Source organism: Aythya marila (genome assembly GCF_965140915.1).
Source record: "Aythya marila genome assembly, chromosome: 12".
In the NCBI taxonomy this organism is placed as follows: Eukaryota; Metazoa; Chordata; class Aves; order Anseriformes; family Anatidae; genus Aythya; species Aythya marila.
In genome coordinates, this window is record NC_139053.1 from 21,383,597 (window position 1) to 21,403,663 (window position 20,067).

The 20,067-nt window shown below is 47.8% G+C and overlaps 1 protein-coding gene across 9 annotated transcripts in view; it reads left to right on the top strand.

The window, feature by feature from the left end:
• Positions 1-16,953, top strand: part of ZFHX3 (zinc finger homeobox 3) — a 187,439-nt gene extending 170,486 nt beyond the window's left edge. For all 9 annotated transcript variants that reach the window (XM_082769769.1, XM_082769777.1, XM_082769770.1 and 6 more), the window contains 3 exons: positions 89-191; positions 1,538-7,018; positions 11,477-16,953. In XM_082769769.1, coding sequence (XP_082625895.1) covers positions 89-191; positions 1,538-7,018; positions 11,477-13,065 — 7,173 coding nt within the window. In that variant the 3' untranslated portion in view covers positions 13,066-16,953. The remainder of the gene's footprint in view (positions 1-88; positions 192-1,537; positions 7,019-11,476) is intronic.
• The last annotated feature ends 3,114 nt before the right edge of the window (positions 16,954-20,067 follow it).

A 20,067-nucleotide genomic window follows, 5' to 3' on the forward strand; every position in this document is an offset into this window, starting at 1 on the left:
ATACTGGTGTCTAATTTTGCTACTGAAGATGTTAAAAATATTTCCTTGTGCTTTTCTTTTCCCTACATCCCTACTTCCCCGTCTCCAGGTGACAACACCTGAGGTGATGATGCCCAGCAGCATGTTTCTGCCAGCAGCCACTCCAGAGAAAGATGGGAACTCCACCACCGAGGAGCTGGGGAAGCAGCCTGGTGAGTGCGGGTCAGTGAGGTCCCACCAGTCCCCCAGCTCCTGTCACCTGGCTGGGGACTGCGTCTAGGGACATCTCATGGGCAATCTCCACATACCCAGCTATGTCCTGAGGACCACAGTTGGCCAGCACACGGCAGAGCAGTCTTCCCTTACCTGCACCACAAACAGTGCCCCTGGTGTCCCTGCAGGGGGGCAGAGCAGCGCAGTTCAGAGCTGATGAGCACAGCTCTCACACCATTGCAATTCACATGGAAATTGTGGAAATTCTCCTTGCAAAGGAGAAGACCAGATGGGAGCAGCAAAAAAGAGACGTGGTAAGAGGGCTTAGAGAATTGGTAGAGAAACCACAAGGGTTGCTGCTGCTGGCCACAGACTGTACTAACACCTCTGCTACCATCATAACTCAAGTACGTACACTGGGGAGGTTTCAGTTGCTGCAGTGCTTATCCAGCCCAAACCTCCTCTGCCTTGTTCATTGCCATGCTGTGTTATGAAGGCATGGATTTAAATCAATGGCTATTTAGTCCTGGCTTTGTAGTGTGATGTGAGAACATCCCAAGAACGTCATTCTGCACTAGCAGAAGTGTCTGATCTTAAACTCAGCAGGGAAACAATGTTGGTCTTCCTTCCGTGCCCTCCTGGAAAGTCTGTAGGGAATGTGGTAACGAAGACAACCATTGCTTCCTTTCAGGCAGACAGCCCCTAGGCAGTGATGCTGGTGGGACAGCACTGGCATAGGCAGGAAAGGTAGTGCTTTACTGGACACTGGGATCCCCTCTTTGGCCTCCACCCTTACCACACTCTTCTGGCAGAACTGTGCTGTTAGGCCCCGGAAAAGTGGCAGTGCACTGAGTGCTTGTTCTTTCTTCTCCCTTCCTCCCTCAAACAACTTCCTTTGAGCTGCTGCTAGCAGGACCTGAATTTCATTCCTGTTTTTAGCTTTGTTGGGACCAAGACTCAAATATTACGTTCAGTTGGAGAAATCTTGCTGGAAATTAGGCAGGATATCAAAGAAAAACAGCAAAGACAGATAGGTGGCTGGACAGCCTTTGCTTAAAAGGGAGAATTAAAGGTGAGAAATGTAGTAAGGGAATGTGTATGTGTGAATGATTCTCAGATACTCAAAGTGAACAAGAAAGTAAATTGTGTAGGTTTATGTAATGGGCCATGATGAGGGTTAATGGGCTGGTATTAAAATAAATGAGTGAAGGTAGAGGAGAAATGTTGGAAATACCTATTTGTCTTGCAGAGAGAAAAAACTGACCTAGTTGGGGCAAAAATTGGTGTTGATCAGCCCTTGTGCACTGGTGTAATTTCCAGTTTTGTTGTGATTTTGTTTTCACAGAGATCTCTGAGGACTCAGGAAAGAGTGTTTTGCCATCAGAAGGTGCTGAGCACAGCAGCGATCCCAAACCTGTTGCAGCTGATCAGAGCTCTGCTCGGGACGACTCCGGTTTCCTCTGCTGGAAGAAGGGGTGCAACCAGGTGTTCAAGAGCTCAGCAGCCCTGCAGACACATTTCAATGAAGTTCATGCAAAGCGGCCGCAGCTGCCAGTGTCTGATCGCCACGTCTACAAGTACCGTTGCAACCAGTGCAGCCTGGCATTCAAAACCATCGAGAAGCTGCAGCTCCACTCGCAGTACCATGTTATCCGAGCGGCCACCATGTGCTGCCTCTGCCAGCGCAGCTTCCGAACCTTCCAGGCCTTGAAGAAGCACTTGGAAACCAGCCATCTGGAGCTGAGTGAGGCCGACATTCAGCAGCTGTATGGTGGTCTTCTGGTCAACGGGGACCTTCTTGCTATGGGCGATCCTTCGCTAGCAGAAGACCACACTATAATAGTTGAGGAAGATAAGGAGGAAGAGAGCGACTTGGAAGATAAGCAGAGCCCAACAGGTAGTGATTCGGGGTCGGTACAAGAGGACTCTGGCTCAGAACCAAAACGAGCCTTACCCTTCAGGAAGGGCCCTAACTTCACTATGGAGAAATTCTTAGATCCGTCTCGCCCTTACAAATGCACAGTCTGCAAGGAATCTTTCACGCAAAAGAACATTCTCCTGGTCCATTACAATTCAGTTTCTCATCTGCATAAACTGAAAAGAGCCCTCCAAGAGTCTGCTACTGGGCAGCCTGAACCTACTAGCAGCCCAGACAACAAACCCTTTAAGTGTAACACCTGTAACGTGGCCTACAGCCAGAGCTCTACCTTGGAGATCCACATGAGGTCTGTCCTGCACCAAACCAAGGCTCGCGCTGCCAAGCTAGAGGCAGCTGGGGGCAGTGGCAGTAGTAACGGAGCTGGCAATAGCAGCAGCAGCAGTCTCTCTTTGGGTTCATCCACACCAAGCCCAGTGAGCACTAGCAACAATAATACTTTCACAACTACCAACACAAGTAATTCGGGCACAACTCCCATTCCCAGCCTGCTCAACCAGGTATCCAGTGACAGCTTGGGAATTGCTCCCATAGGTAACCCGGTTAGCACTAATATCTCCTCCCCTTCTGAGCCCAAAGAGGTAAACCGAAAGAAACTGGCAGACATGATTGCATCCAGGCAGCAGCAGCAGCAGCAGCAGCAACAGCAACAGCAGCAGCAGCAGCAGCAGCAGCAACAGCAGCAGCAACAAGCTCAGACCTTGGCACAGGCCCAGGCTCAAGTCCAGGCCCACCTGCAACAAGAACTGCAGCAACAAGCTGCTCTCCTGCAATCTCAGCTATTCAACCCAGCACTTTTGCCGCACTTTCCAATGACCACTGAGACCCTTCTGCAGCTTCAACAACAGCAGCATCTTTTGTTTCCTTTCTACATCCCCAGTGCCGAGTTCCAGCTCAATCCAGAAGTTAGCTTGCCTGTCACCAGTGGTGCTCTAACACTGACTGGCACAGGTCCGAGTTTGCTGGAGGACCTGAAGGCCCAAGTTCAGCTCCCTCAGCAGAGCCATCCACAACTCTTACAACAGCAGCAAGGTCAGCTGTCCTTGTCACAACCTCATGTCCTTATACAGCAGAGCCAGCACCCAGAGAAGAAGAATAAATCTGTAGTGAAGGAGAAAGAAAAAGAAACCCCACGGGAAAGGGAAAGTGCAGAGAGGGGAGACAATAATGCAGCATCTAAGGAGTCTTTGCCTGATAACTTAAAGCCCAAAGACAAGAAGGACTTTGTACCAGGCAGCAATTCGGAGCCCTCTTTACTGCCTCCACGTATTGCATCTGATGCAAGAGGGAATGCCACAAAAGCCTTGCTAGAAAATTTTGGCTTTGAGCTTGTCATTCAGTATAATGAAAACAAGCAGAAGGTGCAGAAGAAAAATGGGAAGACAGAGCAAGGTGAGAACTTGGAAAAGCTAGAGTGTGATACATGTGGCAAGTTCTTTTCAAATATCCTCATCCTGAAGAGCCACCAAGAGCATGTTCACCAACATTACTTTCCCTTTAAGCAGTTAGAGAGATTTGCCAAACAGTACAGAGAACACTATGACAAACTGTACCCGCTGCGGCCTCAGACCCCAGAGCCACCACCACCACCTCCACCGCCCCCACCTCCACTCCCTCCAGCACCTCCTCAGCCAGCTTCTACTCCTACCATTCCTACTTCTGCCCCACCAATTACCTCTCCTACGATTGCACCAGCCCAGCCATCTGTGCCACTCACTCAGCTCTCCATGCCAATGGAGCTCCCCATCTTTTCACCACTTATGATGCAAACCATGCCACTACAAACATTACCTGCTCAGCTGCCGCCCCAGCTTGGTCCTGTAGACCCTCTGCCTGCAGACTTGGCCCAGTTATACCAGCATCAGCTCAACCCCAGCCTTCTCCAGCAGCAGCAGAACAAGAGGCCACGGACACGAATCACTGATGACCAACTCAGAGTTCTTCGGCAGTATTTTGATATTAACAATTCCCCAAGTGAGGAACAGATCAAAGAGATGGCGGACAAATCTGGGTTACCCCAGAAAGTGATCAAGCACTGGTTTAGAAACACTCTTTTCAAAGAACGCCAGCGCAACAAGGATTCCCCATACAATTTCAGTAATCCTCCCATTACCAGCCTGGAAGAGCTGAAGATAGACTCACGGCCTCCTTCTCCAGAACCTCAAAAGCAGGAGTACTGGGGAAGCAAGCGATCCTCCCGGACACGCTTTACTGACTACCAACTCAGAGTCCTGCAGGACTTCTTTGATGCCAATGCTTATCCAAAGGATGATGAATTTGAGCAGCTTTCTAACTTGCTGAACCTGCCAACACGTGTCATAGTGGTGTGGTTCCAGAATGCCCGTCAAAAAGCTAGGAAAAACTATGAGAATCAGGGAGAAGGCAAAGATGGAGAACGGCGGGAGCTCACAAATGACAGATACATTAGAACAAGCAACTTGAACTACCAATGTAAAAAGTGCAGCCTAGTATTTCAGCGCATTTTTGATCTCATTAAACACCAGAAAAAGCTTTGTTACAAAGATGAGGATGAAGACGGACAGGATGATAGCCAGAATGAAGACTCTATGGATGCAATGGAGCTCTTGACTCCAACCAGTTCCTCCTGCAGCACACCAATGCCCTCACAAGCTTACAGCACACCTACATCTTCAGCTAATGCAACCTCCTCAGCTTTTCTGCAGCTCACAGCAGAGGCAGACGATTCCTCCACCTATAGCTCTAAAGTAGAAGCTACAGATGAGAAACCAAAGCAGTCTGAACCTCCAAGTACACAGCAAAACCAAACTCAAGAGAAGCAAGTGCAACCAAAGCAAGAGTCTCAGCAGCAACAGGACCAAGGAGAACAAAAGACAAATTCAGCACACCAAAAGATTTCACAGTTATCCTCCCCCTCTTCATTACAACAGCCACCTCCCCCTCCTCAGCCCCCTCAGTGTTCTTTGTCACAGTCAAGCCCAAGTCCATCTCAGCTGTCACATCTCTCCCTCAAACCCATCCACACATCCACCCCTCAACAGCTGGCAAACCTACCTCCTCAGCTAATCCCATACCAGTGTGACCAGTGTAAGCTGGCATTTCCTTCCTTTGAGCATTGGCAGGAGCATCAGCAGCTTCATTTTCTGAGTGCACAAAACCAGTTTATTCACCCCCCGTTCCTGGACAGAACGCTGGATATGCCTTTCATGCTTTTTGATCCCAGTAATCCACTACTTGCGAGCCAGCTGCTATCGGGTACATTACCACAGATTCCAGCAAGCTCCGCTACTTCTCCATCAACTCCAACATCCACAATGAACACACTGAAGAGAAAGCTGGAGGAAAAGGCCAGCGCAAGCCCTGGAGAAAATGACAGTGGGACTGGAGGAGAAGAACCTCAAAGGGATAAACGTCTAAGGACAACAATTACCCCAGAGCAGCTGGAAATTCTTTATCAGAAATACTTGCTAGACTCCAACCCAACACGGAAAATGTTGGATCACATTGCACATGAAGTGGGCTTGAAGAAACGTGTTGTGCAAGTTTGGTTTCAGAACACCCGTGCGCGGGAAAGGAAGGGACAGTTCAGAGCTGTAGGGCCTGCCCAAGCCCATAGACGTTGTCCATTCTGCCGGGCTCTCTTTAAAGCAAAGACAGCTCTGGAAGCTCACATCCGATCCCGCCACTGGCATGAGGCCAAGAGAGCCGGATACAACTTGACGTTGTCTGCTATGCTCTTAGATTGCGATGGGGGACTCCAGATGAAGGGAGACATCTTTGATGGAGCAAGCTTTTCCCACATGCCACCAACTAGTAGTGATGGTCAGAGTGTTCCTCTCTCCCCAGTGAACAAGAGCATGGAACTGTCACCTCGGACTCTGCTGAGTCCATCCTCCATCAAGGTGGAAGGGATAGAAGACTTTGAGAGTCCCTCCATGTCCTCGGTCAACCTGAGCTTTGACCAGACAAAGCTGGACAATGATGACTGCTCTTCTGTCAACACTGCAATCACAGACACTACAACAGGAGATGAAGGGAATGCAGACAACGATAGCGCAACAGGGATTGCAACTGAAACCAAATCTGCATCAGGACCCAGTGAAGGTCTCACAAAAGCTGCCATGATAGCAATGTCTGAATATGAAGATCGTCTGTCTTCTGGCCTGGTCAGCCCAGCTCCCAGCTTTTACAGCAAAGAGTACGATAATGAAGGTACTGTGGACTATAGTGAAACATCCAGCCTTGCAGATCCCTGCTCACCCAGCCCTGGTGCAAGTGGTTCAGCCAGCAAGTCTGGGGAGAGTGGGGATCGGCCCGGACAGAAACGCTTTCGCACTCAGATGACTAATCTCCAGCTAAAAGTTCTTAAGTCGTGCTTTAATGACTACAGGACACCTACCATGCTGGAGTGTGAGGTCTTGGGCAATGACATTGGACTGCCAAAGAGAGTTGTTCAGGTCTGGTTCCAAAATGCTCGGGCAAAGGAGAAGAAGTCCAAACTCAGCATGGCCAAGCATTTTGGTATAAACCAAACAAGTTATGAGGGACCCAAAACAGAGTGCACTTTGTGTGGCATCAAGTACAGCGCTCGACTGTCTGTACGTGACCATATCTTCTCTCAACAGCATATCTCCAAAGTTAAAGAAACCATTGGAAGCCAGTTGGATAAGGAAAAGGAGTATTTTGACCCTGCTACTGTACGTCAGTTGATGGCTCAGCAGGAGCTGGACCGGATCAAAAAAGCCAATGAGGTTCTTGGTCTGGCAGCTCAACAGCAGGGCATGTTTGATAACACCCCTCTGCAAGCTCTTAACCTTCCTGCTGCGTACCCAGCACTACAGGGCATCCCTCCAGTCTTGCTCCCAGGCCTCAACAGCCCATCCTTACCAGGCTTCACTCCATCCAACACAGGTGGGTATGGATGATGGATGTTATCACACTACCCAGAGACACAGCTTAACCTGATGCATCTTTAGCACAAGTGGAGGTTCCCTTCAGAGTGACCAGTAATAGGATACTTGGCCCTTTAGTTAAGCATGTTTACTTGAGAGCAAATAGGCATCGGGTGTTTTATCTTTAATTCCTGAATTCATTTTTCTAGCAAAATCTGAAATAAAGCAATGTTGCATATCTATGTTATGCTAGCACAGACTTAAAATTCTGATGCACTTTCAAGGAAATGGAAAATAGAGGATTTATCAAATAGAACATGAAAAGGACTAATGTACTGAATGCATTGTTCATTATATCTTTCCTTTTGATATTAAATTCAGTTTATGCAATGCCATCACAAGTTTTCAGTAATTCTGAACTGTTTCCAGGGAAAATGTAATGTGCCTGGTAGTAGTGGTGACAGAATCTGGAGCATCTTTATGTAACGCCCTTATAGTGACCTCCAGGACAAATCCTGATGGGGTGGTGGGTTGTTTTTGAGCTATGAGCTGGGAACTGTCTGAAAATACCTTCCCAACCAAAAACAGCGTAGTTGTAGGATAAATCTAATTTGTGTTTTAATAGGATATTTCTTAACAATACTACATAACAATGAAATTTGGCCTAGTCCTTTGGATGGCCTAATTCCACATATTGGATGCTCTTTTCCCTTGTACCTGATGGCGGGCTGGAAAGCATACGATGTATAGCAAATACTATCAGTAGAAGGTACTATTCAGTACACTAGACCTAGAAAAGTTGATTCAAGGATTATTTCACCCCTGCTGCATCTGTGGCATCCCAAGGATACGCTTGCATCTGAATTGCAACTCGTGACAGAGCTAATTGATGTTCTCTGGCAGACCTGCTTTCAGTTGGCAGACTTCTCTGTTTACTTGATGATACCTATTCAAGTTGCATCTCACCAGGGCCACTCTGCATTTGCAAAGATATCCCAAGAACTGATTCTAGTGTCCTGTCTCAGCAACAGGCTGAGTCTGTCTCAGATGGAAAATGCCATCGTGCCTGGTCCTGCTACAGCATATGCCAGTATGCACCTTTGTTTTCTATACTGCACTGATACTGCTGTAACACCATCAGGCTGTGTCCAGAAATAATAACTTTCTCTTAGTGTACTGAACTAATTGGCTAATGATAAGTTATAATCCTTGGTATAAAGTATAAATATTATCTAAGCATCTTCCTGGCTTCTTATTCAGAAACTGGAGTGATAGCAGTCTTCAAAAAGACTTTTTGATGCTTTTTGTCAGCAGGCCATTTTGTAAGTTCTTTTTTCAACAGATTGAAGAACTGAGTGCTGATGCTGCCAGGTAACATGATAGTGTCATATTAATCGAATTGCCTTCTTCATTTGTCATGCAGGAGGTAAATCTTTGGATAAGCAAATCAAAATCTTAGTAAAAAAAATAGCTGGCTTGAGCGGTTAGGTGGAACTTGGAACAGCTTATCTGACATTTGCAAGGGAGGCTGGTTGCAGAGTTGTTCAGAATAAATCACATCACTAGAACCTGAAGTTAGTATGTTGTTACAATGACATTGGGTATAATATCCTAAAGAGAGCATTAAGGACCCATGACTCAAATCAGGCATCCTTCTATCCCCTGGGAAATGTCTCTGTTCACCTTTTTCTCCACAACTATTCATCTCTGAAGTATCTTCTGCTGGCAAATGGACAAGAGTTGGGTTCTGGTCTTTCCAAATATGATCCGTACTCTTGGAGTCAAGATCCTTCTCTCCCCTGGAGCAGCATGGGGATTACATTGTAGTGTGGTTGCTGATGTTCATGTCAGAAGCAGAAGAGATCAGAGTAAGTTTATCTAGAAAAGTTTTCTATTAGGAGTTAGGGCCTCTGCAAGGCTTTTTTGCATAGTTACAGAATTCCTTCCACCCCCACCCCACCCCGAGTAGATAAAATAGTTCCTGACAATGGGTGTAGGATAGTCCATTATAAATAGGCCATCTTTAAAAACAGTTGCTGTGAGATGTTCTTCTGTCTGGGGCTGCTGCCCATTCCTGCTCCTTGAGTGTAGTCTTAGGCATGTGCCTGATGGGGATCTTTGTGTGCCAGGATATTTTCATGCTATTTCTTTCCAACAGATCTTGGTTCAGTGGCCAGAAGTAAGCCAAAATGATTTCTTTGGCAAATTACATTGTCAGCCTATCACAGATCAGCTCTATGCTCTTTACTTAGTACCCCAAGTTTATAACAAGATCTAAAATTACTTTTTTGTGCTTCAATATATATGTTGCCTTTATTTTTCTCCAAAGATCAGTATGTGTCTTGGGGAGATGGGGCTACATACTATGAATGTTAAGAGTAATCAGTGACTGTCTAGGCAGGACTAAGCTATTTAGAAAGTCAAACAGACTATTTGTGGCCTTTAGATAAAGCTCCAAAGGTCAGGCCATCTCAGCTCAAAGCCTGTCGAAACAGATAAGGCTGTGCATCCAGGAATGTTATGAATTAGCTGCTGCTCCTGTGCTTGAACCTCTCAGGTACTGTTCAACTAGGGAACATCAGTTTCAATGGCATCTATCCATAATATCCCCTTATCTGAAATCTATAAGGCTGCTGCGTCGAGGCTCACTTCATACCTTTACAAATCACTATTGTCTCAATACAGCATCAAGAGCAGTTGCAGGTCTCAGAAGGGCTTTGCTTCAGTCATCGTTGAATTCTCCAGGGCTCTTATCCTGCCTCTTCCTCAAGCCCTGCTGCTCGCTTCCTTTACCAGGCTGTCCTCTGCAGAGCCACATCAGTTTTGTCCAGCTCTGCATGCAGGTCTCCAAACAAAGCCAGGGGGTGAATGCAACACCATAGCCAAATGAACCGTTTATACTAGGGTGTAGTGCAGCCAGGATTTGGAGACTGCTGTGCCCCACTTTGCTGCCAACTGCTACTCAAAATACGATGCTGCAAGAAGGTTGTTCCTTTGCTGTATTCTGAGCAGTACAAATTCAGTGACACCCATAGTTACTGAATGAGCTACATTCCAGGAAAGGAATGAAGTTTGATCTAAAGAGAACGAGTCCAGGGGACTGGGATAACTCCACTGTACAGGGGACAACAGCCAGAAAGTCTGGCTGAACTTACACAGGAAAGCCAGGTGCATTGTTTGTGTTGAGTAGTTTCTTCAGTACATTTGCATCTGTTCAGCTGTCTGTGATACGTGGAGGTTTTCTCTCTTTGGTTTACAGAATCACAGAATAAATTAGGTTGAAAAGAACCTCTGGAGGTCACCTGGTCCAAACACCCTGCTCAGGCAGGGCCACCTAGAGCAGGTTGTGAATAACTGACTCATTTTTGAAAAGGCAGTATTTTCTGTTTTGCTGTCACCCTGCATCTGTGCATCACAAGAGAGACGTGTTTGGGCTGCCTTGCTTCCAGCCACAGGAAGGGAAAGTGGGCACCCAGAGAGGCAGCTTGCCGGGGAAGCCCAGCTGCTTCTCCAGGAGCCACCTGGGCTCCCACACGCCAGCCCCCTGCCCCGGGTGCCTCCACTCTCAGCACCAGCTCTCACCCAGCAGCCCTTCTCCAAAGCTCCTTCTATCCTTGAGCCACCTGAGGCTCCTCATCAGCCTTCCCACACATCCGCTTTGTTCCCTCACCAAATGCCCTCAGCTGCCCCAGCCCTGAGGTCTCTCAGGTGTCCCTCTGCCATCTGCAGGGGGAAAACAGCCCCGTGGCTGCCGGCTGCTCTCTCCCTGAGCCGCAGGAGCTCCTCAGCAGCTCACCACTGGTGGGTCATGGCAGATGTCTGTCCGTCTGTCCTCGCCCGATAAGGGGCAGTGCAAGGATCTGGAATATTGAGGGGCACATCAGGCTTTATCCATGGTAGCTCTTCGTAGGACATCTCCTTATCCAGTGTTTTCCAACTAGAGAGCAGTGGATTTTGCCAAGCATTAGGAGCACACAGAAGTTGGCAGCTGCGGCTCTTCCCTGGGGAAGAGCAAGCTGATAAACTAGGAGAGAACAGGATGAGGAACACATCCCTTTTCTGCACCCCTCTGGCATTCCCCACCTTCCTCCTTTCCATTTCCCCTGCCCCACTCCTTCGCATACATTTTAAGTATTTTCATAATCCAGCACTAACTAGCTTACGTGAAATGGCAGATGATAACACCATCTCACCTGAAGCGTCATGGGCAGCCAGCACTGCGTGGCCATGGGTGACAGGGCTGACGGGCACCGGGGGGTGCGGGCATCCCCGTGCCCAGGGGAAGCGGGGCTGGCACCCAGGCACCCCAACATGAGCCACGCAGCACGGGGCTGGTGTCACTGTCCCTGCCACAGTCACTGCCCCTGCGTGGAGAAGGGTGTGCAGGGGCACTCGTGGGGTGTCCTGGGGTCACCCTGCTTCGTGCTTGCCACCTGCCCTGCACTGACTCCTCACCTCTCTCTCCTCCCTCTTGCAGCTTTAACTTCTCCCAAACCCAACCTGATGGGCCTACCCAGCACAAGCGTCCCTTCGCCCGGACTCCCCACCTCTGGATTACCAAATAAGCAGCCCCCGGCCGCTCTGAGCTCGCCCACTCCGGCACAAGCCACGGCGGCCGTGGCCCCGCAGCAGCCGCCGGCAACAACCCCACAGCCGCAGCAGCAGCAGCCGCCCCCGCCGCAGCGCAAGGAGAAGGAGAGCGAGAAGGCAAAAGAGAAGGAAAAGGCACCCAAGGGGAAGGGGGACCCCCTGCCGGGGCCCAAGAAGGAGAAGGGGGAGGCGCCGGCAGGTGCCCTCTCGGCCCCGCTGCCTGCCATGGAGTATGCGGTGGAGCCTGCCCAGCTGCAGGCACTGCAGGCCGCCCTGAATTCGGACCCCACCACCTTGCTGACGAGCCAGTTCCTGCCCTACTTCGTCCCCGGGTTTTCCCCCTACTACGCCCCGCAGATCCCTGGCGCCCTGCAGAGCGGGTACCTGCAGCCCATGTACGGGATGGAGGGGCTCTTCCCCTACAGCCCTGCACTGTCGCAGGCGCTGCTGGGGCTGTCCCCCGGCTCCCTGCTGCAGCAGTACCAGCAATACCAGCAGAGTCTGCAGGAGGCATTGCAGCAGCAGCAGCGGCAAGCGCAGCAGCAGCAGCAGCAGCAGCAGCAGCAGCAGCAGCAGCAGCAGAAAGCGCAGCAGCCCAAAGGAAGCCAAACCCCCGTCCCCACGGGGGCTGCCACCCCGGACAAAGACCCTGCCAAAGAACCCCCCAAGCAAGAAGAGCAGAAGAATGCACCCCGCGAGGTGTCCCCCCTCCTGCCCAAACCCCCAGAAGAGCCCGAAGCGGAAGGCAAGGGCGCGGACTCCCTCTGCGACCCCTTCATCGTCCCGAAGGTGCAGTACAAGCTGGTCTGCCGCAAGTGCCAGGCGGGCTTCGGCGACCAGGAGGCGGCCAGCGACCACCTGAAGTCCCTCTGCTTCTTCGGCCAGTCCATGGCGAACCTGCAAGAGATGGTGCTTCACGTGCCCACCGGCAGCGGCCAGGGCAGCGGCTCGTACCAGTGCGTGGCGTGCGAGAGCACGGTGTGTGGGGACGAAGCCCTCAGTCAGCATCTCGAGTCAGCCCCGCACAAACACCGAACAATCACAAGAGCAGCAAGAAACGCCAAAGAGCACCCCAGTCTATTACCTCACTCTGCCTGCCCCCCCGACCCCAGCACCGCATCTACCTCGCAGTCGGCCGCTCACTCAAACGACAGCCCCCCGCCCCCCCGGCCTCCCCCGGCTTCCCCCCACGCCTCCAGAAAGCCCTGGCCCCCGGCAGCCCCCCGCGCCCCGCCGGGGAAGCCGCCGCCGCCGCCTTTCCCTCCTCTCTCCTCATCTTCAACGGTTACCTCAAGTTCATGCAGCACCTCAGGGGTTCAGCCCTCGATGCCAACAGACGACTATTCGGAGGAGTCTGACACGGATCTTAGCCAAAAGTCAGATGGACCGGCGAGCCCGGCGGAGGGGCCCCGGGACCCCGGCTGCCCTAAGGACAGTGGTCTAGCTAGCGTAGGAATGGACACCTTCAGATTGTAAGCTTTGAAGATGAACAATGAAAATTTAAATAAAAAAGTTAATAACAAACCAATTTCAAAAATAGACTAACTGCAATTCCAAAGCTTCTAACCAAAAAAAGAAAAAAGAAAAAAGAAAAAGCGTGGGTTGTTTTCCCATATAACGATGCCGGTGGGTTTTACATTTCTTTTTTCCTTTCCTTTTAATAAAATAAAACTTAAAAAAAAAAAAATCTGTTACATTTGTCCTTTCGAAGGTACTGTTGGTCTGGGAGACGAAAGCCCGTGCTGCCTCCTTACTGTCTTCGGAGCTTAAGCCCCTTGTATATTGCCCCTTTTCAATAACGCCCCACGTCGATAGCACAGCAGAGGCCGGCATGCACTGTATGGGAAAGCAGCCCACCTTGTTACAGTTTTAAATTTCTTGCTATCTTAGCATTCAGATACCAATGGCTTGCTAAAAGAAAAAAGAAATGTAATGTCTTTTTATTCTCAGGTCAATCGCTCACACTTTGTTCTGTTTTCAGAATCATTGTTTTATATATATATATATAATTTCTTTTGTTTGTTTTTGGGTTTTTTGTTTTGTTTTGTTTTCGTTCCAGAAAAGGTTGGGTTTTTTGTTTTTGTTTCCTTTTTTTTTTTTTTTTTGTTCGTTTGTTTGTTTTTTTGTTAATTTAAAATGGGCAGAAAGTATTCAAGAGAAAATCAATGTGAACTGCTTTAGCTTTTCGGGGATTCTAAGGGTAGCTTTTCTGCTGAAGCCAATTTCAAGGGGAAAAGTTAAGCACTCCCACTTTTCAGAAAAAAATAAACCACAAAGAGTGTTGAGGACTCGGAGCTTAAAAAAATAAGTTTTAAAACAACTGACTTTCTGTATTTATGATAGATATGACCATTTTTGGTGTTGAGTAGATTGTTGCATTGGAAATGAACTGAAGCAGTATGGTAGATTTAAAAGAAAAAACCCTTTTGTGTACATTTAGCTTTTGTATGGTCCAGCTGACGGCTTCTCATTTGATGTTGTCTTGTTCATTCCTAGCCAGATAGATTGCAATCCATTGACTCGCCTAAGCTTTTCTCCCCTTTGTACCTTTACTCCCCGTTTTCCCCATCCTGTAATCTTCCACTTATGGTTGCTACCTTCATTTCTTAGAGGGTGGTTGCATAATTATTTTATAAAAACTAAAGAAAGAAGTTCAAAGGGTTTTGGGGGGTCAGTAGGATCCCTTGCAGAATATTTTTTGTTGGGGGTTTGAAACTTTTTAAGGCGTATACATACAATTTACCTATGTCTGTTACCCTTGTGCACTTATCTCTTTCTTATTTTCCATTTTTCCTGTTTTTGTTTTTTTTTCCTCTTCTTTTCCTCATTTTGTAAATGCTTCAAAGACTCTGTTCCTAACTATAAGCATTTGTTTCTGTTTGTGTAATTAGGCTGCACTCTGTTCCTTCTTTTGAAAAAAAAAAAAAAAAAGTTTTTGTTACATTTTTTTTCTCTAAAGAAAATTCATGCTTTAAATAAAATCCAAAGACATACCCTTTCACCACTGGTGCAGAATGAGCAAAAAGGATTCTTTTTACTTGAGAATTTGTTTCTGATTTAAACAAACAAGTCTAAGTTTAAATAAAGAATAAAAAAAGTACCCAGGTTGTTATCTGTGCTTCTTCTGCAAGCAGAGAGACAACTCTTAATAAAAATCCAGCATACCAAAAGGCAGGTTTCAGTTCTGAAGTTGTGTCCCTGTGCTAGGCAGCCTGAGCAGTGAGTGCCCAGAGACGCAGCTAGCGATGCACAGAAAGAGGCTCTCTGTGAGGCGTTTGTGCTTACGTTGATCTCTGTGCTCCTGTTTGTGGAAAACACGCCGACATACACGCACACACGCACGCACGCACTCACACGTCTTTTGTGGTCTGGACTTTGAAAGGAAAACTTTGTGCTGCTAAAATGTAGATTCTGGAGACAAATAGATGCTTGCTTTCACTTCCGTAGCCAAATGTCAACAGAAACGGTCTCCTTTCCCCCCCGTTTCCTCTTCCCCGAAAGTGTGAGAGCCTTCTCCCTGTCATCCTCATCCTCCTCCTGCTTCAAAGGGAACTTCGAAGACTGTGAACGCAGGTTCCTCCCGCCGCCTTCGGGCTTCTCCTCCCAGGGCTGAAGCCGCTCATCGACTCTGCAAGAGACTGGAGCATCCTGAGAGACGAACGTGGGTTTCATTTTTTAGCGGGACTCTTTTATTTTTACAGATTTTTGGTTTTAGTTTGATGAAAGACTAGATCCTGAACTGTTGTACATATTTCTAACTAGGCTAATGCACAGTGCAAATTCCTTTTTTAATTGTTTTTTAAGTAGACGATACTAAAGAGAATACCATCTAATATTCCTACCAGTATCCAGTTGTAGCATAAGGTGTCAAAAATGAAAACAAGTACACAAAATGCGTTTGCTGTTTTAACAAACTGTTTTCTTTTAACAAAAGTTCTTGTATTTCTCCCCGTGTTTGAGATGAACATTTTTTAAATTCTAAAGTTGTACAGTTTTGTTTTTCCATTATTTTATCTTGTTTGTAATTCTATGAAATATATATATATATATATTTTTTGCCATTTAACTGTTGTATGTTACTCTGTCTGTATCATATAGAAATTTTTCTGTTTGTTCTGTTTTTTGATTATGTGATACAAGTTAACAATTTAACACTAGCTTTATCTGTCAAATTCTGCGAGGTCTCTTTGAAATCCTTTTGTTTTGTTGGTTTTGTTTTGTTTTTGTTTTTTTTTAATTATATTGCTTGGTCATAGTGCAATTTCCCTCTCCTTCTTCCCCCTCCTCCTTCCCACCCACTAAAAGGTTTTATAAATTCATTTCCTTGTATTTTTTGTAAATGTTTCTAGAGACTTCCAGTGCGAGGTTGCCTCCTCCTCTCGCAGTCCCCACGCTATGGGGTGGGATGGCCGCGGGATGCGCCGTTCCCGGCTGCCTGAGGCCGACGGCTGGGACTGGATGCCCCCCGCCCGGCGGCCCCATGGGACCCCACGTCCCAGCCCCACGCCCGCAGAGCCATGGTGGGAGCAGGGGCGGCCCCGCGGAGCCTTTTTGAGATCTGCCCTTGTCAGCTAAGGTCGGAAGGCCAGGGGCCGGGCAGAGCGGGGCAAGCAGGGCATGAGGAAAAGATTTTAAACTTAGCATTGAGCGGGTTTCTGTTTTATTTTTAATAAAAAGCTTTTTTAAGTGGTGAAGATGGCCAAAGTTTCATACAACTGAGAATAAAGTAAGGCGTAAGGCGTGTTGGGGCCACCCGCGCCCGCTGGGCAGGCGGGGCGGGAGCTGGCGAGGGAGGCACCGGCACGGCCAGCACACTCGGTGTTCGTGGAAATATATTTTGCTTTAGAAAAAAAAAAAAAAAAAACTTTTAAATAGAAGCAGAAATTGGGTTGGTTGGTTGGTTGGTTGGCTGGTTGGTTGGTTGGTTGGTTGGTTTATTGGCGCTGAGATACTGCCCACTGTGAATCACAAAGCTTTGACTATTTTTTTTGTTTTTATTTCTGGGGGGCGAGTTTGGGTAGAACAGAAAGCATAAATGAGGTGAAGAGGGATATGAACAGCCTTTGCAATGTACAAAAAATAGAGCAAGTGAAACCAAAAATGATGTTCTTGGTGTTTTTCTATAATGTAGTCTTGTTAGCTTTTTTTGTTACTGTAACAATGCTGATCTCGAACTGTACCAAAATACATGGAGACTAACAGAAACAGAAACCACATGGAACTTTCAAAACTTTAAAAAGATTTGTCACAAAAGACTTTGTTGTCATAGTTGAGTTGACTGTAGATGGTAATTGAATATACTCCTTTGGAAATATTTCATCACGTATGTTTCCTGCTCATTGTGATACATTAAAAAAAAAAAAAAAAAATGAGCAAAAGCTCTCGTCTCCAATGTCCCCGCTTGTGCGGTGCAGGGTCTGCGTCGGGTGGGTGAGCGGCGCGCGGCACGGCGGGACTCGTGCGTCCACCTGAGGCCGCGCACCCACGCCGACGGGCGGGTGCTCGCACGGAGCCGCGTGTACGTGTGCACAAGTCCTCGTGCCGTGCCGGTACACGCACAGGCACACGCGCATCCGCTTTCTCCCCGAAGCACCTGGGTGTCCGAGGGCCCGCCAGTGTGGAAGTGCTTGGGCTGATGCTGTGAATTAATGCGAACGTGGAAGTAATGAGCCAAATAGCGCAATTCATATTATGGCTTTGGGATGCATTGTGTATGAAAAAGACATTATAAGTGCATTCAATTTTACTAAATGATTGTGTAAGAATTCTGGGCATACTGCTGTAATTAATGGTTAAAGGGAAAGCATGATGCCCATAGGAGCTGAGGTCATCTTGAAACCTGTAGACTAGAAGTGAACTAGAATCACCATCTGTCTTCTACCGATTAAACCAAAAGGAGACGAAGGTAAGAAAGGTGAGTAGCTGATTCACTGCTCCTACCTTTGCTTGTGGTACCTCTATCTCCAGAGCAGAGCTTGAGCAGGGACAAACACTTTTGAAACTGCCGACTGTTAAAAGCACATTTCTTTTACCAAAATTTGCCCCTTGCAGCAGAAAATGTTTGAAATTCATTAGTAAGGGCCACATCCAAGAGAGAGCCTCAGGGGCTACCATTCATCTCTAATTTATAACTGCAGCAATAAATAATTAAAAAAAAAAAAAAAAAAAAACAGGTGGGATGAGAAGTGTGTTTAGTGTGGGTGTCCTTGGATGGTCTGCTGCTGCCTTTGCAGCGAGGGGCTTCCTCTGCCTGGGGGAGCGGGAGCCCGGAGCTGCAGCTCAGCCAGAGCAAGGAGGTTGCAGGGAGGAAATCTTGCAGCTATTGAGGACATGGGGGTGTTCTTTAATTAATGAGGACAGCACATTGACTTGCAAGCCACTAAGTTCAATAATAGGGTTGCTGATGTGCCTTCATGAAAAAGAAAATGGAAAAAAAAAAAATAAATAATACAGATTCAGGCTCCAAAAATACATGAATTATGAAATAAAGCAGGTCAAAATTGCCAAGCCCCCAGTGACTCCTAGCAGTACAGTCTAACCTAACCAAGTCATCCAGGACTTAGCCCAAGCACGCAGCCCTGGGAGCAGGAGGTGCCGCTCCTCCAGGCTCTGAGAGAGCAAGAGCAAGTGCACTCAAATGCGCCCTTCAGCTCAGCACCCCAAAGCCATCAACAGCAACAAAATCATACTGACTGTGTAGTGGGCAGCTTTTGGGGCTTTTGTAGCTTTGTGTAATGGCTCAATGTTGCTTGCACATTTTTCCTTGTCAAATAATTTCTCTTCAGAAGGTCTATAGAAGAGCTTGGCTGGGTTTTCCACTAGTAAGTGCGCAGGGCTCTTTGAGGATAGCCGTTTCTGGCATATGGAGCTGCAGTACTTCAGGAGACACAGTCTGGCAGGCTACGTATCTATTCCACAAATCAAGTTATGAAGTGTGCATATTAGCTAGCTTCATATTTGTTAAAAAAAAAAAAAAAAAAAAAAAAAAAAAGAACAAAACCTAAGCATGTTTTGGGAAGAGCAGGTCTGGTGTGGTACAGCCAGGCTGAATTTATTGGGATTTATCGCCTGGCTCAGAGCCCAGGTACAAAAGCATTGAGCCCAGGCATTTAGCAGCGATATGGCTGCAAACCAACAACTTCAAAGAGCAGACACTGAGCAGAGGGGGTGTGTTCAGGTGCAGAGGTTCCTCCTCTCCTCCCTGCCCAAGGGAAAGCTGAGCCCCCTGACTCAGCCACAGTTTCCCATCCTTGCGGGCAGCAGCCAAGCCTCTGGCACAGGGCCTGCTCCTCCCTGCCACCGGGCTGCCTGCTCCTGTCCCAGGCTTGGGTCTTGCATTTCCCCTCTGCTGTGAGGTGAGGATCTGGATGGCCTCCTGGCTGATTTGTTGTGGGGTTTTTGTTTTGTTTTGTTGCTGTTGTTTTCTAATGGAAAAAATCCATTCTGCATTTTCTACAAACAGATGGGACTGCAGCAGGAACGGGGTCACCAGCACTACCCTTCCACTGGTGTTTGCACTGTACCGCGTTAATGACTTCAGTGTTGTACAGAGACCTGCAGTTTTGTAAGTTTATTATGTAACATTGCTATTTATTCCTAGGTTGAATTCCAGTTAAAAACAGCTATGCTTGAGAAAGCATCTCTCTAATGCTCAGAAAGGTGTAAATGGCTAGTAGCTGCACAAGCCGCAAACTAAAAACCGCTGCAAGTGCCTATCTGTTTAGAGTAGTGCATCAGCTGAAATTGTGCAAACCTCTGACAGAAATAAAAAGGTTTTTCCATGCTGTGATTCTGGTAAGAGGAGACTGGGAGTGATTTTTTTTAATAACCTTTCACTGCCATCACCTTAAAGACAAGAAAGAGACTTAGCTCTTTCTAGTACACTCTTACAGGCCCAAAGAAAAATAATAATAATAATAATAAAAGCAGAACAATGATCACTTGTCTGCTCAAGACAAAAATATTGCAGATGTGTTTTGAGCAGAGTTGCTGTCTGGAGGACGCTTCCACCTTCCAGTACAGCTTGCGGTTTGCTGTTATTCACAGAGGAGAAGAGGGGACTTTGCCATCTGTACAGGGCTCAGCTGGGCCGGGGAAGCGGCCCGGGCAGTCCCCACCACAGACCCAGGCTCCAGGTGAGGCAGCAAGGACAAAGCTCAGTGCCACCAAGTGACAGAAGGGCTGCATTTGTAGATGTGTCTTGGACACAAAGAGGCTGATCCCAGGGACTCAAGCAAGACCAAAAGAAACCCCCAAACCCTGCCAACTCCCAGTGAGACCATGAGGAAGTGCCTGCCCTTCTGCCTTTGCTGCAGGAGCCCAGCGCCCGGTGCATCACAGGAGCATTGGGGGGGGGGGGTGAGAGAGGACACGGATGGACAGAGAGGGACTGGCCCTGCAGCCCTCACTGTCACAGCAGCCCACGAGCAGCATGGACACCCCCTGTCTCTCCCAAGAGCAGCAGATCTGGCCATGTCA